The sequence below is a fragment of the Xiphophorus hellerii genome, chromosome 18 (assembly GCF_003331165.1).
Source record: "Xiphophorus hellerii strain 12219 chromosome 18, Xiphophorus_hellerii-4.1, whole genome shotgun sequence".
Lineage (NCBI taxonomy): Eukaryota > Metazoa > Chordata > Actinopteri > Cyprinodontiformes > Poeciliidae > Xiphophorus > Xiphophorus hellerii.
In genome coordinates, this window is record NC_045689.1 from 1,229,575 (window position 1) to 1,251,018 (window position 21,444).

A 21,444-nucleotide genomic window follows, 5' to 3' on the forward strand; every position below is an offset into this window, starting at 1 on the left:
GAAGATTAAGGTTTATTTAATGTCTGACCTGTTAAAACAGGTAAAAGCAGATGCAGTGAAGAGCTGTTGGCTGTTCACTGTGGTGTCTAAGCCCTGGGAAAACCTGGGGTCAACAGGGGGAAACCGCTGGACGGGTCACCAACCATCACAGGGACCAACAGGACAGACTATCAGGAATCAGGATAATTAACCCTCCATGTTTTTGGATGTTGAATGAAACCAGAGAGATAAAGACATGCAAACCCCACCAAGGTTCAGACCCTGAAATCTGCCAGGAGCAACGACGGCACCAGCTGCAGACAAAACCGTCCAGTCAGACTCAAGAACTTCAGCAGGCGAAGTCGGTCACAGCCGTTTGATCTGGAGGAACGTCTGTTTGTCTCAGTTTGAGCTGAAAGGTTTTACTCACCGTCTGCAGTCTTCTGGATGTGTGTGTTATTGTGTGTGTTTCAGTAGCTCCATCAGCTGACTCCGATCACCGTTAAAGACTCTGAAGTCTGTCAGTTCCTCTCAGCAACATCTGCTGCTCGGCACGTTTGACTTCCTGTCGTCGGTTTGAGGGCAGAGCGCTCGCCGCCCTGAAACGTTTCTGCTGTTGGCCTCAGGGCAGGACGCTTGGTGGATTGAGCTGCACCCAGTTTCAGGGTGGAGGTGTCAGGAGATGGAGGATGTTCAGTCAGAAAGTAAATCTCAGTGTTTTAAAGTCCAGGATGTGGTGAAACGTCTGTCTTGTTTTGTTTCCACCTTCTCAGAAACTGGCAAGGCTCTCGGAAAGCTGCTGCAGGTGGTGATGCTCAGCTGCTCAGGTTTTCCACCTGGATGCTCAGCGAATCACAGCTGGGGATACCAACAGCCCCGCCCACAATAACCAGCAGGAACCAGCCTCAGTCCTCAAGGCGTCACAGGTTCGATTCCCGGTCTGGTGGCCTTTGCTGCACGTCTCATTAGCCACTTTCCTGTCGATTCACTATCAAATAAAGGCCACTAGAGTTAACAAAACCTTAAGAAAACTTTCAAGAAGATGCATCTAATGAGACGTAGCTATATGCCAACTGGCTGGACTCAAACCCACAACCTCTGAGTGATTCCTCCAGTTTCATCAGCAGTTCAGAACCAAACACCTGAAGAAAGCTTCCAGTTAACAAACACTGTCTGCTTAGTTTCAATTTATGAAGCTTAGCCTTTACATTAGTATTTACCATATTTTGCCTTAGCTTAGCTTAGCTTATGTTTTCTTCATTGAACTTATCATCACTTAGTCAAACTTATCTCATACTTTATTTAGTAATTTGTTGATTTTACTTTATATTTGCCCTAAATTAGCTTAGCTTATCTTAGTATTGCTAGTGTTATCTGTGTTTAACTTATCTTGACTTAGCTTAGCTTATTTTATTCTTTATTTGGTTATTATATGAAGTAGCTTATTTTATGTTTGCTTGTGTTGTCTGTGTTCATTAATTTATCCTGTCTTAACTTAGACAAACTTATTTTATCTTAGCTTTTCAATTACTAGCTAAACATTTCTGCTTCCCTTGCTTTATTTATTTGTATAGCACATTTCAGCAGCAAGGCATTTCAATTTTATTTTACTGATTTTATTGTAGCAGTCTATTAGCCTGACTGACAACAGCAGAATCCAAATGCAGATTTAATCCTTAAAGTACTGTTTTAATCTGTCGTTGTACTCTGAATATAATCTTTGGTACTTTTTATTTTAAGCCAAACTGTTTCCACATATCTGAAGCGGCTTCATGTTGGAGGGAAACAGCCGAACAGACAAGCTCTGAGCCGGTTCGAAGGACAGACGGGAGAATCCCGACAAGCAGAGAATACAAACTGAATGCTAACATAAATCTATGGATGATGAAGAGTTCATCATCGGAAAGACGAAGCTTCTTCAGGTAACCGGCTGTACGAACTGACTGTGATTCTGTTGTGATAAAATGAAACTTTTCTTAAACATTCAGCTCTGATTCGTGTTTTCCCAGAGATTTGACATCAGACACCATTTTCTGGATGACAAACATTTTGATGTGAACCAAAGGAATCAGACTTCCTGTTAAAATCATTTTCTGTCTCTACAGGCTTCACAGTCAGAAATAAACTGGAAGGAAAGTTTGATTCCTGCAGCGGAAAATGATTAAAACCTCTTTAAAGCAAGATGGCAGCCGTCCGTAATGTGAGCTGAAGTCGGAGTGACAGACCTGCATGGAGTCTTCAAGTCCCAAAAACACAGCAGGGCCTCCGGGCAGCGAGCTGTGGATGCCATTATGAGGTGGAATTTCCCTTTAAATACAGACTTTGAGGAGGAGAGATTCCTGCGTGTGATTACAGTAATCAGAGAGCTGCTCCTGGCTGTCGGCAGCCGTTTGACTGAAACGTTTCAGAAGAAGCGTCTGATGGAGAACGTTTCATCTCCTGGTGTTTCCCTCCAGCCTGACAGGCGTCGTCTTCAACCGTTAAAACTTTTATTTCTGCTTCTGAAAACCAGAAACTCTGAAGCACAGCAACAACAAACACCATCAAAAGCTGATATATTGATTCATGTGTTTGTTTTTATCTCCTCTGACGTTATGACAAACATTCATGCTTGGTTTTCATTTTCATATTTTCAGCTCTTCTTACTCCGTTTGCTTAAAACGAAACTAAAGATTTATTTGTTGCATCCAATGACAGAAAACTGTGAATTTGACTGAACTTTATAACATGAGAGGTGAGTCTGCGGACCAATCATGTTGGATGTTTAATGAAAAAATGAAGAATACAACTAAGAAAACCCACAGGGAGCCAGAGCAGAACAAAAACAGGGAAAATACGAGATCTAACAGGATGAGGCGGGAGGAACCAGCAGGAGAAGAGATTAAAAACGGAGAGGTGAACAAAACAGCCGAGCTGATTGGCTAACGGGTCGCAGGTGGGAGGAGAGAGAGAAAATGGCACAGGGGGCGAGGGAGAGCACACAGGAGACAAAGAAATGAAGAATAACTAGAAACATAATTAATCCAGAGTAACAAGGAACAAACATAACTAGAAACACCAAGAAGAACTGAACTAAAGTAAGACACGGCAGACTGGCCTAATCAAAGTAACAGACTAAAAGACACAGAATACTCAAACTAGAAATACTGAAAGCAACCAAAGATGCCGACATCGACATTTCCTCTGACTGTGAACTAAAACCTGGTTCACCTGGATCAACCTGGGCAGAGCGCCTCACCCAGGAGAACGCTGGAACTGAACCTGCAACCCGCTGAGCCTCAGTCAGTTCTTCACCATCAAACTGGGGCTCACTGCCCCGAATCGACCAGCAGGATTTCAACCAGCAACCTCTGCTGTCGCAGAGTCACGCTGAAGCTTTCAGGTAAATGAACTTTGACCTCAGGCGCTTTCAGACAGACTGAAGGTCTTCTGAAGGGAATCGAACCGTTTCTCCGTCTGATGAAGTTCAGACTGCTGACACAAGAACTGATGAACCAAACACTCGAATGAACTGAAGCATGGCAGGAGAATACCAGAAAATATAAAACCAGAAAATATAAAACCAAAAAATATTAAAACAAAAATATAAAACCAGAAAATATAAAACCAAAAACTATAAAACCAAAAAATGTTCAAACAAAAAATATAAAACCAAAAAATATAAAACCAAAAAATATTAAACCAAAAAATATTACAATAACAAATATAAAAACAAAAAATAAAACAAAAAATATTACAACAAAAAATATTAAAACGAGACTTCAGGAGAAACACAGGATCATCAAACAACTTTATAACCTCCAGAAAACAGCTGGACATGTCAGCCTGCATAGTGTCTGTGTGTGTCTGAGTGTCTATGTGTGTGTGTGTGTTTGTGTCGGGGTGTGTGTGTCGGGGTGTGTCTGTGGGGGTGTGTGTGTCTGCGTGTTTCTCCAGATAAACTCTCCACACACACAAAGACAGGAAGTCGCTCCTCTCACATCATCATTTATGAGCCAAAGTACTGAAGTCCCAGCAAACTCTCGTGACCTTTGACCCCACACACGCACCAAGGTTCCTTCTGTTCACTTTCATTCCTAAAGCAATAAGCAAACTCCCCTCAACAGCTTGTGAAGATGGATGACCTTTGAACTTTACATTCCTGGCTCTTATTTGCCCTCGGCGTCTCGACAGCAAAAACGTCGGTTCTGACCTGAAACCGGATCGATTGATCAATAAGAATCAGCCGATGAACCGATCAGCGTATCGTCTCAGCTGATCCGCTGGACTCACGCAGATCAACCCAACAGAACATCCCACTGCTACAGCTGAGGTCAGAGGTCAACAGAAAAGAAGAGCGATGATGGCTTCCATTTCAGAGGTCCGGACCAGAACCAGTACCGACCCAAAACAAACCAAGAATTTCTCCTCTTAAGGGGAACAATGATCCACAGAAACCAACAGAATGGAGGGTTTGGAATGGCCTAGTCAAAGTTTGAGCCCAGCTGAGATGCTGTGAAATTAGTTCAGACGGGTCGTTTATACTTCAGCTTGATGATCTGACCATTCTGACCCATTCCTCTGGTTTGGTTCTGCCTGGTTCCGTTCAGTTCTGCCTGGTTCTGTTCGGTTCTGCTTGGTACTGTTTGGTTCTGCCCAGTTCTGCCTGGTTCTGTTCGGTTCTGTTCGGTTCTGCTTGGTTCTGTTCGGTTCTGCTTGGTACTGTTTGGTTCTGCCCAGTTCTGCTTGGTTCTGTTCGGTTCTGTTCGGTTCTGCTTGGTTCTGTCCGGTTCTGCTTGGTTCTGTCCGGTTCTGCTCCTTCTGTTCTTTGGTTATAATCAGAGTTCTGCTGCAGCCGCTCATGGCGATCCGGTCGGAGCGTTTGTCACAGCAGAAACATTGTTCTGAACTTTATCACCACAAACCAGGCAGCTTCCTGCACACACACACACACACCCACACACACCCGTTGTGTTTGTGAACACTGCCCTCATGTTAATTGCAGACTAAGGTCAGAAATTGTGCTGCTTTCGAGATGTGTGTGTGTGTGTGTGTGTGTGGGTGGGTGGGTGTGTGTGTGTGTGTGTGAATGGTAACTATGAAAGTCAATATAACAGCATGGTGCTGTGTGTAATTACACCTCATTACTCTGTGTGTGTGTGTGTGTGTGTGTGTGTGTGTGTGTGTGTGTTGGTCATGCTGACAGGAAGTCACAGCTCACACAGAAACAGATCCAGACTGAAATAAATCCACTGACAGGCGGCAGCAGCTTCATGGGAAAACACTCTGCTGTGTTTTCAGTCTGACAAGTGAAGCAGAGGAACGTCCAGCATCAGGAACCGTTCGGCAGCATCAGGAACCGTTCGGCAGCATCAGGAACCGTTCGGCAGCATCAGGAACCGTTCGGCAGCATCAGGAACCGTTCGGCAGCATCAGGAACCGTTCGGCAGCATCAGGATCAGCTGCTGGGTCAGGAATGACGCTGTGACGGTTCGGGTCTCAGGCAGAGCAGCTCTGATTGCAGCTTTCTGGCTGATCGCCGACCTTTAAAAAGCCTGATCTGATCATTCTGACCTTTTGTCTGAAAAGTTGCTAAATGTGGCGTCAGAGTGGCTGAGTTGGTGGCGGTGGGGTGAGCGTCGTAAACCGTGTGGGTCTGTCAGTTAGCGGCTGGTTTTCAGATACGATCAGAGGGTGAGATCGGCTTCACATGTAGCAATAAGACCAGACAGCTAACGTTACCTAGCTAGTGTTGCTAACATCACTGGCTGACCTTTTTCTGTGCATCATTTCCAAGTGACAATAAAAGTTTGAAGTACAACCTCCCGACCTTTACAAGCCGCTGTACGCTTCCTAATGGATGCTGTTTTTCAGACATTTTCTTTGATTCATGTAACTAAATGATATGAGTGAAGATTTAGCAAACATCTTCTCCTGCTCCCAGACAACCAGAGCTAGCTGCTGTGGACAATTGTCCGTCTCCATGATAAGTTCTGGATGTATGAGGATGAAGAAAAGTCAGTGAGCTGAATTCATGAATTCCATTTATTAATACCAGAACACAGCTGGTCCATAGTTCATGCTCTCCTTAAAGGCTGGCAGAACAAAATGGCTTCTCATTCTGTTTGTTAGCCTCTAGCTAAGCTTAAGAGGGCGTTTCCTAACATGTCATGTCCTTTAGCTTTAGCTTCGCAACTAGCTAAAAGAGATAGAAGGAAAACACTGAATTATTTATTTCCAACATTTTTACGTTATTAGTTTGAATGAAGACGGAGTGAGGACATCTGTCTTCCTGACAGAGCTGAGTGGCCCAAACATCAAGACGATGTTTGGACTCAAACAGGAACACTGTAACTGCTAAGCATGGTGGTGTCCCAGTCCCAGTCCCAGTCCCAGTCCCAATCCCAGTCCCAGTTTACCTGAGTTACTGGGCGATCTCTGGCTGCCGCGCCGCGCCCCCTCAGGCATGGTGTGAGGATTTGGAAAGGAGCAGAAACCTGGAGAGAAGCAGGGCAGAAATGGCGTTAGAGCCAGCGGACGGCGTCTTCATCGTTCTTCATCACAAACAGGAAACCAGAGGAAGCAGAAACCCTGAAAACGCCGCTGGCTCCACCGCCATGGACGCTCTCGCTCTGCCTTTGTGTGAAAAATGTGAGCACAGATGTAATGTTTGGCTGGAAGACAAGAATTCACTGTCTTCATATTACCCAGTGTGTGTGTGTGTGTGTGTGTGTGTGTGGGTGGGTGGGTGTGTGTGTGTGTGTGTGTGTGGGTGTGTGTGTGTGTGTGTGTAGAGGGGTGTGTGTGTGTAACGGCCTCCTACAAACTCATTAATACAGTTACAGTCTGACCCAGTTTGTCCACTGGACACAAACAAGTGTTCCTGCAGCTGTCCGCCTCGGTACCAGGGTTAAGGGTCACAGTGGGGGGGCGGTCCGGGCGGTCCAGGCCCGGATCCCAGATCGGCAGGTTTGCTGGTTGAAATCCCTTTGTAAGCCTGGGAACTCTGCTGCAGCAGATTTCTGATCCTCAGAAAAACAGAAAAGACTAAAACCAACACGAAGGTTCGGTTCAGTCCGTCCCCTGGGTTGATCTGGACCCGGCAGACGGTTCGTTCCACAGAACGTTACCAAAAAATCAGATCCAGCTTTGAATCTTCTGTATCTTTTGAAGCAGAGTAAACTTTAATCGGTCTGATAAAGGAGGTGAGGCCACCCAGGAAAGGCCAAGGACCAGAACGTAGCGGAAGAATTTAAAGCATTTGGCATTCAAAGTCCAGGCCCGGTTTCAGCGTTCGGACCGGAGCCAGACTTCATGAAAGAGTTCAGTGAAGTTCCCACAGCCTGGTCTGTCTGGATCCGAACATTCAGATCCAGTTTGACTCTGGTTGTTTGTGTCCCAGACCCGTTGGGTCTGCTGCAGCGCCGCGGCTAACCCCCGCTATCGTTACCGCCGACCCAGTGGGAGGGGCCTACCGACACTTCCTGGTTCTGCACTGAGGTTCTTATTAAGCATGAAATGTTTCTGCAGAACCTGAGGAGAGTTCTGATGCTGGTCGGTCCTGCCTGCAGTTCTGACCCGTTCCCAGACGGGCTTTAGCTCTCAGAACAGGAAAGTTTAGCTATTTGTGTTGCTATGGCAACCCAGATGTGTTTAATGAGCCTGTCAGTCCCTGATCTTTCCAAACTCACCTCATCAAACACTTTCACTCACTGAGTGTGTTTACTGTTTCTACGGCAACCAGCCTCATCTCATTGTGGCCTATCATCTGAGCTCCCACAATGCATTGCGTCTAAAGGTCTTTGTTCAGATCCGACTCAAACCAGAAACCAGAACTTCAAGGTTTTCATCTTGCTTCGTTGGTTTTCCAACATTGACCCAGCAGGACCAGAACCAGAACCAGGACCAAAACCAGGACCAGAACCAGGACCAGGATCAGGACCAGGACTAGAACCAGAACCAGAACCAGGACTAGAACCAGAACCAGGACTAGAACCAGAACCAGCCTCTCCTCCCTTCGATCAGCTCTGGGTCCGGTGGTTCTGCTTCATGGGAGCTGCTGGCAGTTTGTCTTGTGACTTTCTTTGACCAATCAGCAGTGAAGCTGCAGAGGCCACCCCCAGCGTCTCCATGGCAACGGTTGCCTCCTCAAACTGGACTCAAACATGCTGGATGGAAACTTGGAGGCAGAAACAGAGACTGATCAGAGTAACGTTGCTGATTATTATGGGATGGAGCGGGTTCTGTGAAGCGGGTCATCAGAACCAGAACACAGAGCTGGGAAGTTCCAACAAATCTGAGTTTAACTGATGAATTAAAAATGAGTAAAAAAGCACAAACAATCAGGCGAAATGTTAAAATAATGGACAACAACCCAACTGTGACTGTAGATAAAGGCTCATTGTTCATCAGCAGCAACAAAAAGCAGAGATGACGTCATAAGAGGCCCAGTTGGCCCGGGTTCTGAGAGAACACAATGTGAGGAGGCATCTGTGACCCAGTAACACACTGACACAGTGAAGCATGCTGGGATATCCACCACTGCCATCCATGTTTGGTTCGAGGAAAGACAGGAGGTTTAATAACGCAGAACGAACACAAAGACACATACAAACCGAGACAAAAAACACCAGAAATAAAATACTAAACCTGAAGGAATTAACCTGTATGGTAACTCCCACAGGTGAGCACCGCTAGCTACGCTAAGTGTGCTAAGCGTTTCGAAGTTAGGAAAAATAGGGCTAAACAAAAAGAAGGCTCTGCTATAGCATAAGCATGCTAAAAAAGGAGCTGCTAACCCATAAACATTAGCTCTGCTAACGCTAAACCAACATTCTATTTAGTGGAAGCTAATGGTAAAGCGCTAAATTCAAGCTACGTCAGTATGTCGCCCTCATGAGGTTAAATCTGTTATTACCTGTACGGTTTGCGCTTCAGGAACTCATTCTGACTCTTCAGTTCTACAGCAGCTGATTTCTGCTAAGCATGCAGGACATCAGGAGGTCTAAAACCACTTACTGTGGAACAACAGAGATGCATTCTGGGTACAGAATAACTGTCACTCACTGCAATGCATCATGGGTGGAGAACGTGAGGGGAGCAAGAGGAACTGCTGCGTAAACAGAATTCAAAATAAGAGCATGAAAAAAAGAAAGGTCTGAGGATCTCTTAACAGTCGATAACCAAAACCTCGACACAGATGCTGAACTTTAACTGAAATTTACAAAACATTAAAACAAGAAAATTTGAGTTTTAGAATTTATCTGGAAAAATGAATTGAGTGCTAAATGTTTTTAAAGCTAGCAAAATGTTAGCTATTAGCAGGTTAGCGGAAGTGCTCACTGTTACACAGAAAATAAGAACTAAAGCTAAAGGAATGAACAGTGTTGTATAAAGTACTGAAATCTCAGAGTCAAGTAAAAGTACAAGTACCTCTCCAAAATACGACTTTGGTAAAAGTCGAAGTCACTGACTGAAATGTTACTTGAGTAAAAGTCTTAAAGTATCTGAAACGTCTTGTACTTAAGTATGGAAATTACTGTAAAAATGGATGTACTCAAGTAATGTAATGAAAAGTACAAGTAAAAAGTAAAACAAGGCAAGTGTGAATGACATTTCTTATATTTTGGTAAACTTGTCAAATAAACTTAAAATAATGTACCCAACCAAGTGCAGACAAAATTAAACCTGCTAATAAATTGTTCCAGTTTTAAAGAGTAGCACATGTTAATGGTTTGTGGTTTTGAACTTGCATGCCTTTCCTATATTCGTTAAATTTAGTCTAAATTGCTATCGCTATGGCTTCTGTCCCCCATTGAACTAGGGTGACCAGACGTCCTCTTTTTCCCGGACATGTCCTACTTTTCAGACCTAAAAAGATGTCCGGGGGGAATTTAAAAATTGTCCGGGATTTTGGTCAACTGCCTCAAACACATTACATAGCTTACAGTGCATTATAGGGCACGGCGCTGCGTGTCACGTAATCCCTGAGCCGCGTCAGTGCGGGCAGCACTCTTCTGTGTTCGTCCCTCCATCCCACCCGCTGTACGGTGTTCTGATTTCCCCAACAATGGGAGAAGCGAAACAGGTGTATCCTATTGGAGGTGATGAACAAGCCCAGGCAAGCAGGCTACGGACTTTGTTCGGTAGCCTACTTGCTACTTGCTAATCAGTAGGTGGGGTCAAAACACTTTGTTTCTCTCTCTCGCTTTTTTGTAACGAGTAACTAAACCACACATTGAAAATGTATCGGAGTAAAAGTACGCAATTAAGTTCGGAAATATAGTGAAGTAAAAGTGAAAGTCATCAAAAATTTTCATACTCGAGGAAAGTATGAAGTACTCCAAAATATACTTAAGTAAAGTAGTGAAGTATTTTTACTTCGTTACTATACAACACTGGGAATGAACCTGTATGGCAACACATCTTAATCAATAATAAAGAACATGATCAAAACAGCAACTTGTTCTGATTCGTCTCGTAAAGCTTCATGGTTCTGATCGAATCGGACCTCAGGCTCCGGGTTATCTGGCTTATGTTCCTTCAGGGTTTTAAAGTGACAGATTTACAGTGAGACATGCTGTACTGAGCTCGGTCCAGAACCCAATAAAACCCCTGATCCGCATCACTTCCTTCTGTTCCCCGCCAAGCAGCCAGAACTTTCTGCTATCATCTGAGCCTGATCAGAACCAGAACCAACACTGACTGGGTTTCATGGCTCTAAAGTTCTGTTCGGGTTCCTGAACTGAAAAACAACCAACATGAGATGCTAACATGTAGCTTCAGGGCTAAGTACTTCCTGTCTGAATCAGAACCAACTGATCGGGTCTTTATGAAGTTCTGCATTTATTTCATCTGAGCTGAGGTGAGAGCGTGTTGGATGATCGATTTATCGAGCTGCCCCGTTCCAGAACCAGAACCACAGAAAAGTGCTGCTCATGTTTGTCCCAGAACCCAGCAGGACTTCCTGTTTGACCCGTTTCAGAACCGTTGAGGTGAAGAACTGAAGGCGCCTCCGTCGTTTCTGTGTAAGCTGCTCTTGTTTAGAGTCGGGGTCGGTTCTGTGGTCTGGGTTCAGAACTGGGCCGAGAGAAAGTGCTCCTCCAGCCTAAACATGAGGCTGGCGCTCCGACACCCGTCCTCCTGACAGACGTGGGCCGGGCCGCTGTGTGTGGTCCAGAACCAGAACTGCTGAGCGTTCTGATGCGACCCAGAACGTGGAACTTTCTGTGACAGATCGGACCTGAAATCTGAAGCCGGGTTCTGCAGGAAGCGTTTCAGGGGTTCCTCTGGGGTCCAAACTCCAACCCTAACCCATCCATCGCTCTCTGACCCGAACAGGAAGAAGCAGAACCGTCACAAATACTCACATTCTCCACAGCAGAAGTACTGACAGCTGTATGAAAAAATACTTTAGTAAAAGTAAAAGTACTTTAGTACTAGTAAAAGTACAGGCTGGACTGCTTAGTAAAAAAGTTTTGAAATGTACTTAAATGCAGAAAGTAAAAAGTATTTTCACCTTCAGACTTATCGAAATGACTTTTGGTAAGTCTAAAGTACTTTAAAAAGTTCTAGTCGTACAAAATACATAATTTTATTCTTTTGCTGACGACATGCTGTTGTGTAGAAATGAAAATTAATATCGATACGGTTCAGTTCTTCAAATCTCAGATCATTTGAACAAAACTTTACGTCACTGTCTGTAATAACTCTTATGAGACTTCATGAGTTACAGCCGGACTGAAAACCTTTGAGACCAACATGTACGCTTCCTCTCACCAGCCTCATGACACCAACACATAAAACAGCAAATTCAACTCTGTTGACTTATTTTACATGCAAACACACATCAGTTACAGCAGAAATATTAAAGTGATAGAAAACCTGATGCAGGTTCTTCCTCGGTGAGATTCTGACACTGGGAGCAGGTTACTGGTTTCCAGTCAGCAGCTGGTTACAAACCTGAGGCCAGCAGGTCTCAGTCAGTTATGACAGATCTGAACTTTGACCTCAATATGAGAAACTTCAGACTGATAAGAGGAACCAAAGGTAAAATAACCTGAACAGGTGATCAACTCTAAACCACTCTACCTTTTTACTCTCTATGTTATTTAAACACACCTGTTGCCGTGGCAACCGCCTGCGCTCCACAAGCCGATCAGAGATGACGTTAAAACGTTCGGTCCTTTAGGATATCAGGTTTTCAGGCTGGATGATTATTAATCCGGCTCCCTGATCAGCTGATTCAAACTGCTGCTCTGATAGTCAGTCGGCCTTTGAGTCCATTTTTTATTTTCTTTAATGGAACCAAAACACACAGAATTGCACCAACACCTAGTTGAAACAATAATTACTGAGATTAATATTTTTGTTGGGCTAATAATTTAAAGACGTTTTGTTGATTTTTGTATTCTTTAGTTACAAACGTTTTGTTCTCAGTGAATATTTTGATAAGTGCGTCAGAAGAGGTCGGCTGGTTTCCGACCACTGAGATCCACGTGTTGAGCAAAACCTGAGTTACGACGACATTTAATTTCCCTTTGGGATCAATGAATATTTGTAATCTGAATTTTGAACTCACTCTTTGCTAATCGTTGTCTGAGCAACAACATGGAAGGATTTTTAAAAACGAGGCTCCGGCGTCTCTGAGTGACTTCCTGTTACTCAGATTACAGTAACAAAGTACTTTTACTTTTTTCCTCTACATCTCTGGCTGAGAGTCCGTCAGATGCGAGTTGTGCAACTTTCCTCAGAGGGGAGCCATGAAGCACGACCTTTGACCTCCCTGCGCTCAGCCTGGACGTCTCCTCAGTTTGTTTTCAGTTCTTTACACATTCTGGTTTGTTCTGTGTGAGAAACCAAAGCAGGATGGAAACTGAATTTACAACCCTGACCTGTGACCTCTGTGACCTCTGTGACCGCAGGAAGGTTACAGACGCTCAGAAATATGAAAACAGGCAAGATGAACCTCATATTCATCGTTAGTAAGGGAGAGCAGGCTAACCCTAAAGTGCTACACCAATACACTATTTAGCTAAAGCTAATGCTAAAGCATTACACCAATACGCTATTTAGCTAAAGCTAATGCTGAAGCGCTACACCAATACACTATTTAGCTAAAGCTAATGCTGAAGCGCTACACCAATACACTATTTAGCTAAAGCTAATGCTGAAGTGCTACACCAATTCGCTATTTAGCTAAAGCTAATGCTAAAGCGCTACACCAATACGCTATTTAGCTAAAGCTAATGCTGAAGCGCTACACCAATACACTATTTAGCTAAAGCTAATGCTGAAGCGCTACACCAATACACTATTTAGCTAAAGCTAATGCTGAAGTGCTACACCAATTCGCTATTTAGCTAAAGCTAATGCTAAAGCGCTACACCAATACGCTATTTAGCTAAGGCTAATGCTGAAGCGCTACACCAATACGCTATTTAGCTAAAGCTAATGCTGAAGCGCTACACCAATACGCTATTTAGCTAAAGCTAATGCTGAAGCGCTACACCAATACGCTATTTAGCTAAAGCTAATGCTGAAGCGCTACACCAATACGCTATTTAGCTAAAGCTAATGCTGAAGCGCTACACCAATACGCTATTTAGCTAAAGCTAATGCTAAAGCGCTACACCAGCATGGTACTTAAGCTAGCTCTTATACATTTTAACTACATGCTGTTTAGCAGACGCTAATCAAGGAGGATCTCTAACTTTCTCCACACAGGACGGGATTTGAACCAAAGACCTTCTTGCTGTGAAGCAACAATGCTAACCATATTAGAGTTTATAAACCCAACAGAACTACAAATCCCATTTAGTACCATGATGAATGCATTTATTTTTCCACTGAGTAAAAGGAACTAAAGGTGAGATTGTTTTAGACATCTTCTCCACTTTCTCAATAACAAACCCGGTTCTGCCCGAGGTACCAGCAGAACCGGAACCGTTCATTCAGTCGGCGGGCAGGAAACTGAGGCTGAAACATGTCAGACACAATGTTCTAGAAATCCAGCTGAGAAAATGAAGGAAATTTCCACAGAGAGCTTCAACGATACGAGACAAAAAATACGAGACAAAAATAGATCAGCCTTCAGTCTGCTCTGTTTGCTTTAGCTCTATTGTCCTGTGATGAATTCTGGGAAACGGAGTCGTCTCAGCGGACAGTCGGACATCAAGATGAGACTCCATAAATGTGTCAGCAGGACACATTTATGTGTGTGTGTCAGACACACACAGCTGTTTCCAGCACACACACATCCCAGCGTCAGTATTTCTGCTTCACTCTGACAAGTTAAAGCCTGTTTTCTCCGTCATTCTGGTCATAAAGTTTCTCTGCTTCCTGGTGCAACATGTAGTGATGTTGTAACGTTTCTGTCGCTGCAGGGACTGAAACATAAATCTGTGTTTGAGTGACTTCACATTACCTTCACCTGGTTACGATCCAAGAGCTTTTTTTCATTTTTCCTGAAGCATTGACTCTGTCGGGACTCAAACCCACAACCTTTGACTCTCTTCTACACAGCTAAAAGTCCAAGGAGCTGTCCGCTGTGCCACAGAGCCTGCGGAAATATTTCCATGTGAAAACGTGGGAATTTTTGCGTCATGTTCCAGGAACAAAGAAAAGTTTTGTTCCTTCAGATGATCATCCAGAGAACTGACTCGTTATCATACCTGATATTTATTTCTGACACAAGCTTGACGTCTATTTTAGATTTTATTAAAGATGCTTTGGCCTGTTTGGGATTGAAACCATCAACCTCCTGACCTCCACAGGTCAAACTCTCATATAGGAGTTTAAAACAAACGTTGGTCTAATTTTAAACCAGCTTTTTTCAGTTGCTGTGGAGCGAAGGAGCATGTTTGCCTCGTGTTTCTGTGCATTTTGCTGCCATGTTGTGTATGTTATTTATGTTGTTTACCGAGCGGCTCTGGGCCAGAGTCGCTGTGGTATCCAGCTGTCGCCGGACTCACACACACTCACACACTGTGCGTCACAGCAGAGCCTGTGTCTAACCTCAGAAGATGCTAAATTGTTGGACTAATTATTATAAACGGCAAACAGTGGTAACCCAGGAAACTACCCTCCCACATCCCATAATTAGAGGCTAAATATTAAAAGAGCTTCCAAATAGTTGAGATGGTTGGGGTGTGTTTGGCTCCTGGAGTCTGGGTCAGAGCGGACCGCTCAGAGGAACCAGAAACACCGACACAGCTTTAACTCCAGATATCAGGATTTACTGGAACACCGGAGGACAACGGCGCTGCTGGGATTTGAACACGCAACCTGTGAATCACATCGTCCAACAAGTTTCCACTGAGCTACAGGAAATGTTGGAATTTGGGTTCTGAATTTCTGACAAACAACAACATGGCAGCAAATTAACCAGCATCCAACTCAGAGGAAAATGAAACTGATGTTAAATATTCTGACGAACATGAAACCTAAAGTCCAGCTGCGGTCACTCAACAGGATAATCTGATTTCATCTCATCGTCTGAACGGACAGATTCTGATCTTTTCACCCAAAAAATCAATTTGTGTCACTCCCACTAAATCTGATCTGAACGGTCATGTGGCATTTTATCCAATTTTACATGCAGAATTATGACATGAGCCATAATTCTGCAACAGAAGAAGACAGACGGTAAATCAGGACAATGGTTGAAGCAATTGTTGCCAATACTTTGGCTGGAGCTAATCAACGTTAGCTCCCGTTGCTCAGCAGCGTAAAATTCAGTAAACTTTCAAACTTAGCACTGCTGTTCACCTTATCTTTCTCTTAAACCGTCTGACTCCAGTCACATTTAATTATGCAAAAAAAAAAATCAGATTTCAGGAACAAATCCGTGACGATAAAGAGCCTCGTGGAGCTCAGCTCACCTTCCTCTGTCCAACTCGTTTACGGACCAGAGCAGAGATCCAGCTCTCTCTCATTTCTCTGAATGGGTAAGTACGCTGCTGTTTTCAGTAGTAAATAAAAGTGGATGTGTTTTGCTTTGCCACTGCGTGTCACTTCCTGTTTCACTCTCAACGTTTCCATCAAAATGCTGAGTCAGCGTGGCAGAGGATCGCCAGCGGTTGCCAGGTCTCATCGGCCGTTTTCTGTCTGATCGGATGATAAATCACATCCTGTGTTTTGGGCTTTGAATTTATTTGATCAAATTACTGAAACATTTAATCATCATAAGTTAAACTGGATTCTGGAGAACGACATCATTTCCCTTGTCTTGTGTTTTGGTGTATAATGGACGCGTACCGACCTAAAACAGAACCAGAACCCAAGCAGACGGAGACGACACCAACGTTCAAAGTTTGTGTCAAACAGCATCAAGTGCAGAAGTGGAAGTGCCAGATTTCATTGATGTCTAAATATGGAAACACTGCAGTGAAAAGTGCAGTGAGAGCAGAAATCATGTCCCGGTTTGCAGCTCTAACATCTGGCTGTGATTGAGTTTAGAGAGTAACGTCTGGATCTCTGCTCAGATTCACCAAACAGCAGGAGAAACTGCTTCCTGTTTATCATAAAAATTCTCCTCACGTTCCTCATCCTTCATCCGTCGGAGCCGCATGACTTTGGTCAAAGTTGCTCTCATGATTCCTGGAACGGCTGGTTGCTTCCAGTGAAGTCAGAGATGAGGAGGGTGATAAGGAGGATTTGGCCTTTTAAGGACAAGAGAACCAAACGCCTCATTAATTTTTGATGTGATCATTATACTCTGATATTCCACTTTCTGTTTGATGGCAGATCAGGTGGAAGCGTCCAGCAGAGACGGTGATGGACAACAATCCAAGCACCTCATTGGCTGGAGCCCAGGAAGCAGAATCAGAATAAAATCAGCTTCTATCGCCTGAGGCTGCAGGCCTTTGGTTAGGAGACGATGAAAACGCCGAGTCCCTCTGCACATGGAAGCATGAAGAGGGGTCAGAGGTCACAGACACTCGGCATTCTGGGACGTGATGATGTGATTACTGACCTCATGATTGAAATGCGGGACGTTTCTTCTGAGTTAATACAGAAAGGGGAAGGAGAACCTGAACACACCGACACAGTTACGTCCCGATACGATGCGTTCACTGACCTTCGTTCTACTGCATGAAGGAACCATCAGTTGTTTTTATGAACAGTTCTCAGCTGACTTATTCACTTGTCTCTATGAATCATTCAGACATAAAAAGCAGCGCTGTGAAGCAAACAGCAGAACAAACTTTAAATCGATTCTTAGAAAACGTTACAGAAAAATCTCAGGGTTGGTTCCTAATGACAACGACTTCAACACGTTTCTGGTTTCTTCCAGTCAAACTTTTCTCTAAAACAGACATCAACAACAAACAGAATTAGAAATCTTTCCAAATATGTCCAGGCAACCAAAGTTGCCTCCTATTGCCCTACAGCAGCGTTTCTCAATTCCAGTCCTCAGGCCCCCTGCCCTGCCTGTTTTAGGTGTTTCCCTTCTGTTACACACCTGGATTGAATCTATGGGTGATTAACAGGCTTCTGCAGCACTTGATGGTCATGCAATCATTTGAATCAGCTGTTCAGGAATAGAGGCACATCTAAAACATGCAGAGCAGGTGGCCTGAGGACTAGAATTGAGAAGCACTGCCCTACAGTCAGGGTGGGCAACTCCAGGCCTGGAGGGCCGGTTCCTGCAGCTTTTAGATGCATCTCCACTTCAACACACCTGAGTCAAATAATGAGGTTGTTAGCAGGACTCTGGAGAACCTGACTGCACTGAGGAGGAGATTCAGCTGTTGGATTCAAGTGTGTTGGACCAGAGAGACGTCTAAGAGTTGCAGGACACCAGGACTGCCCCCCCGGCCCCCCGGGGCCCCCCGGCCCTGCAGGAGGATGAAGCTTTAGGACAGTTTGGGATGAACAGCAGGCTCTGTGGCGCATTGGACTGACCGCAGCAGGAAGACATTGAAAGGTTGTGGGTTCGAGTCCCACCAGAGTCGATGTTTATGACTCCAGTCAAAAGCTTTTTTAAAAATAATGTTCAAATTTAACAAAACCCCAAAAGTGACGAACCAAATTCAGATCCTTACGGCCGTCAAACGAAACACATGACAGCATTTTTTAAAGGACATGCAGATAAAATCCTGTTTGTTAAAAGTAAAGATGAGGATAAAGAGTTGAATTATGGCTCAAATCCTAAATGTTTGTTTGTGTCAAAAGGTCCAGAACAGCAAAGTGATGAGTCACAGAACCAGCTCTGTGGTCAGGCTGCATTAAAACCTTCAAATATAAAAACATTAAAATATACATTAAACATAAAACATTAAAATATAAAAACAGGCTCCATTAAAACATTAAAATATTCTTCATACAGCAGAAACAAACTACACGTTCCATCAAACCTCAACACTAAAAAGCTTTAAAAAATAGACACCACTAGGTTACCTTAGCCTAGCTGATTTTAGCCTAAGTAAGCTAAATTTACCATATCTTAGCTTAGCTTTCCCTAGCTTACCTTGGTTATGTTTATCTGACCTTAGTTTAGTTTACCTTAACTTTACTTAGCAAACTTTATTTCAAGGGAAATAAAGGGGGGAGGAGTCTGGGCCTCCCTTGAAGCTGCTAGCCCCGCGACCCGACCCCGGAAAAAGCAAAGAAAATGGATGGATGGACTTTATTTCAATTCTAAATTAATTTAGTTTAGCTAATGTTAGATTATTTTAGCTACACCTACCTGATTTTAATTAATTGTACTTTACTTTAGAATAGCCACCTTATTTTAGCTTCCTAGTTTAACTTACTTAGTTTACGTTAGCTTAGTTTAGCGTAACTTCTCCTGGCATAATTTAGTTTATTTTAGAATAGTTTAGTTTATTTAAGATAATGCCAGCTTATTTTACCATAATTCAGCTGACTTTATATTTGGTTTAATTTATCTCTGTTACCATATTTTAGCTTCTTAATTCATCTTATCTAAGTGTAGCTGATCTTAGCTTGGTTTGGTTTAGCATAGCTTAGCTTATTTTAGATTAGTTTAGTTTACTCTAGGGAAGGTTAGTTTATTGTAGCATAATTTCGCTGACTTTGATTTAGCTTAGTTATTTCAGTTTATCTTTAGCGTATCTGATCTTAGCTTAGCTGAATTCAGTTAATCTAAGTTATGATTAGTTCATTTCTGCTTCATGTAATCAAAGAGTAAATCTATAAACTCTTTTTATGACAGATCTAATCTTTAGTTCTTTTATATGTTTTCCCTTCTGATAAGATGGAGGCGTTTTTGTGCTAAGCTAACGGTAGCGCTGCTGTTTCCTCTGTATGAATGAACGTTGATCAGTGTGAACATTAAACTCTCAGTTGGACAAATGTCGTCGTTCCTCCTGGGAGTCTGTTCTATAAAAATCTTTGTTTTCCTTCATCATGCAGATAAAATCGTCAGATTTTCTGATTTTGGACGTTTTTATTTCTTAAAGAGCGTCTGAGAGGATTTCAGGCCTGAAACTTCCCTGTTTTGCTGACAGATGTTTGCTGAGTGTTGGAAGTTCCCTGTCGTGTTTTTGTTTTAATAACTCCCACTTCAGTCGGTTTCTGCAAACAGGAGAATTTTTTATTATTTTCACCAAAAGAAGTCAACGTTCCTCTGAGGAAGACTTTGGATCTTCGTCTCATGTTGTTTTCTGTCTCAGTCCGGCTGACATTCCTGGATTCTTCGTCTGTGTGGGAACTTTTGTTTTTAAAAGAAATGTTTGAAAGATGAGCCGGAGAGGCCAAACAGGATGACGGTCAGATGAGACCCCCCCAACACACACACACACACACACACACACACACACACACACACACACCCAGCGACATGAGGAGTGAAAACTTCCTGATAGAAACAGCCATGAAAATAGAACTGAGGCCCTAAAGAGGAAAACGTCACGGATTCACCTGATCTGAAACTCTTCAGTTGAGTTTTAAAGCAGCAGAAAGCGCTCAGCGCGCCCCCTACAGGCGCTGAAACACATTACAAGTAAAGAACTGTTGGTATAAAATCTGTAATGATCAAACTTTTTAATCTGCAAGACATCTTTCAGGAGGATGACCTGAGGTCTGACCGGAAGTCAGAATGCTTCATCATCATCATCATCATCATCATCATCATCATCCAGAACAAACTTTTCATTATTTTATGTCATATTTAAATCAGGGTCATATTTAATAAATAATACTCTGGAGTATGAAAGTTTCCTGTGTGGGAAGCAGCGGATAAAACCAGGTTCGGATGGGACCTCACCTCGGAGCCGGACCGGACCGGACCGGAGACATGGACCGCCCTGCTGCTCGGTTCTCCCGGTATTCCTGCGGATCCACAGGTCGCTCCAGGAAAAACGCGATCCCGAACCAGTCACAGCCCCAGTCCGTCCAGTCAATTGGGCCAGCTGTTACCCAGCAAAGGCAAACAAAGAATCCATCCGAAACCAGTCCAGCTCACGAAACCAGACCGGCAGGAGTTCGGTGAACCGGCGGAGGAACGGAACCAGAACCAGCGGGCTGGAGATGAACGGAACCAGCGGGCTGGAGATGAACGGAACCAGCGGCTGGAGATGAACGGAACCAGCGGCTGGAGATGAGGAGCTGCGAGCGGCGAACAGAGGGAGGGGAGGGGGGTGGGGGGGTGGACCCGTTAGGAGCGGGGGGGTCAGGGGGGGAGGTCCAAACTCTGGCTGGGAGAAAGGAGAGACGGTTCTGACAAACTTCCAGCCAGAACTCCTCAAGAATCTGCAGATTTTACAAGTTTACAAAAACTGGAGCAAAAGAAACTGATGCATGGATCCATCGGATCCACCGGATCCACCGGATCCATTCATGCTGCAGAGGAGTAGAGATCCAGTCAGGAGGTTGAATCTGCAGAAAAATGAATCTACTGGATCAGAAAGAGTCAAAATCAGACAGACAGACTGATGTGTTTCGTTTCCAGGTTTTTCCTCTGACTCAGCGGCTGCAGGAGCATCAAACTGCAGCTGCTGAACAACATGGAGGTCGTCATGGCAACCAGGTGTGCAGCCAAAAAGCAGGAAGTGGGACGCTGCTGTCCCTTCGTCTTCATTGGAGGTCAGAGGTCAAGTGGGGTATCTCAGGGTCAGAACCGAAATAATGGAGCACATCTCCATGGCAACGCCTTGACTGGTCCTTGGATTCCAGGAAGTTTCCAGGCGGTTCAGATAAACCAGTTTTATTTAAAAAAAAAAACACAAAAAAAAAACAGACGAGGAAATATGAAAAATTAAAAATTACATGAAAGAATATTTTTAAAATAAACATTGAAGTGGAACATATAAAAGATCCACAAACTTTATTAATTAAAAAAATACAAAACAAGACAGGAAATAAATATATGACAAGTAAAATGAAATAAAATAGTAGAAAAAAAACTTTTTAATTGAAACATTTACATTTGTATATAGAAATAAAATAAATATGGAAAATAAAAGGAAGATCAACAAGATTTTCATATGTACAGTATATATACATTGGCTCTAGTTGCCT

General features: G+C 43.6%; 1 protein-coding gene across 7 annotated transcripts in view; it reads right to left on the bottom strand.

Moving 5' to 3' along the window:
* plekhg2 (pleckstrin homology domain containing, family G (with RhoGef domain) member 2) overlaps positions 1-20,519 on the bottom strand; it is a 56,585-nt gene extending 36,066 nt beyond the window's left edge. For 4 of the 7 annotated variants that reach the window (XM_032546062.1, XM_032546060.1, XM_032546061.1 and 1 more), the window contains exons 1-2: positions 20,192-20,519; positions 6,378-6,455 (exon numbers count right to left, since the gene is read on the bottom strand). In XM_032546062.1, coding sequence (XP_032401953.1) covers positions 6,378-6,426 — 49 coding nt within the window. In that variant the 5' untranslated portion in view covers positions 6,427-6,455; positions 20,192-20,519. Of the gene's footprint in view, positions 1-409; positions 689-6,377; positions 6,456-11,841; positions 11,912-20,191 lie in introns of those variants that run through there. The other 3 variants (XM_032546059.1, XM_032546065.1, XM_032546063.1) reach the window with 3 other exon arrangements.
* Positions 20,520-21,444: the final 925 nt, after the last annotated feature.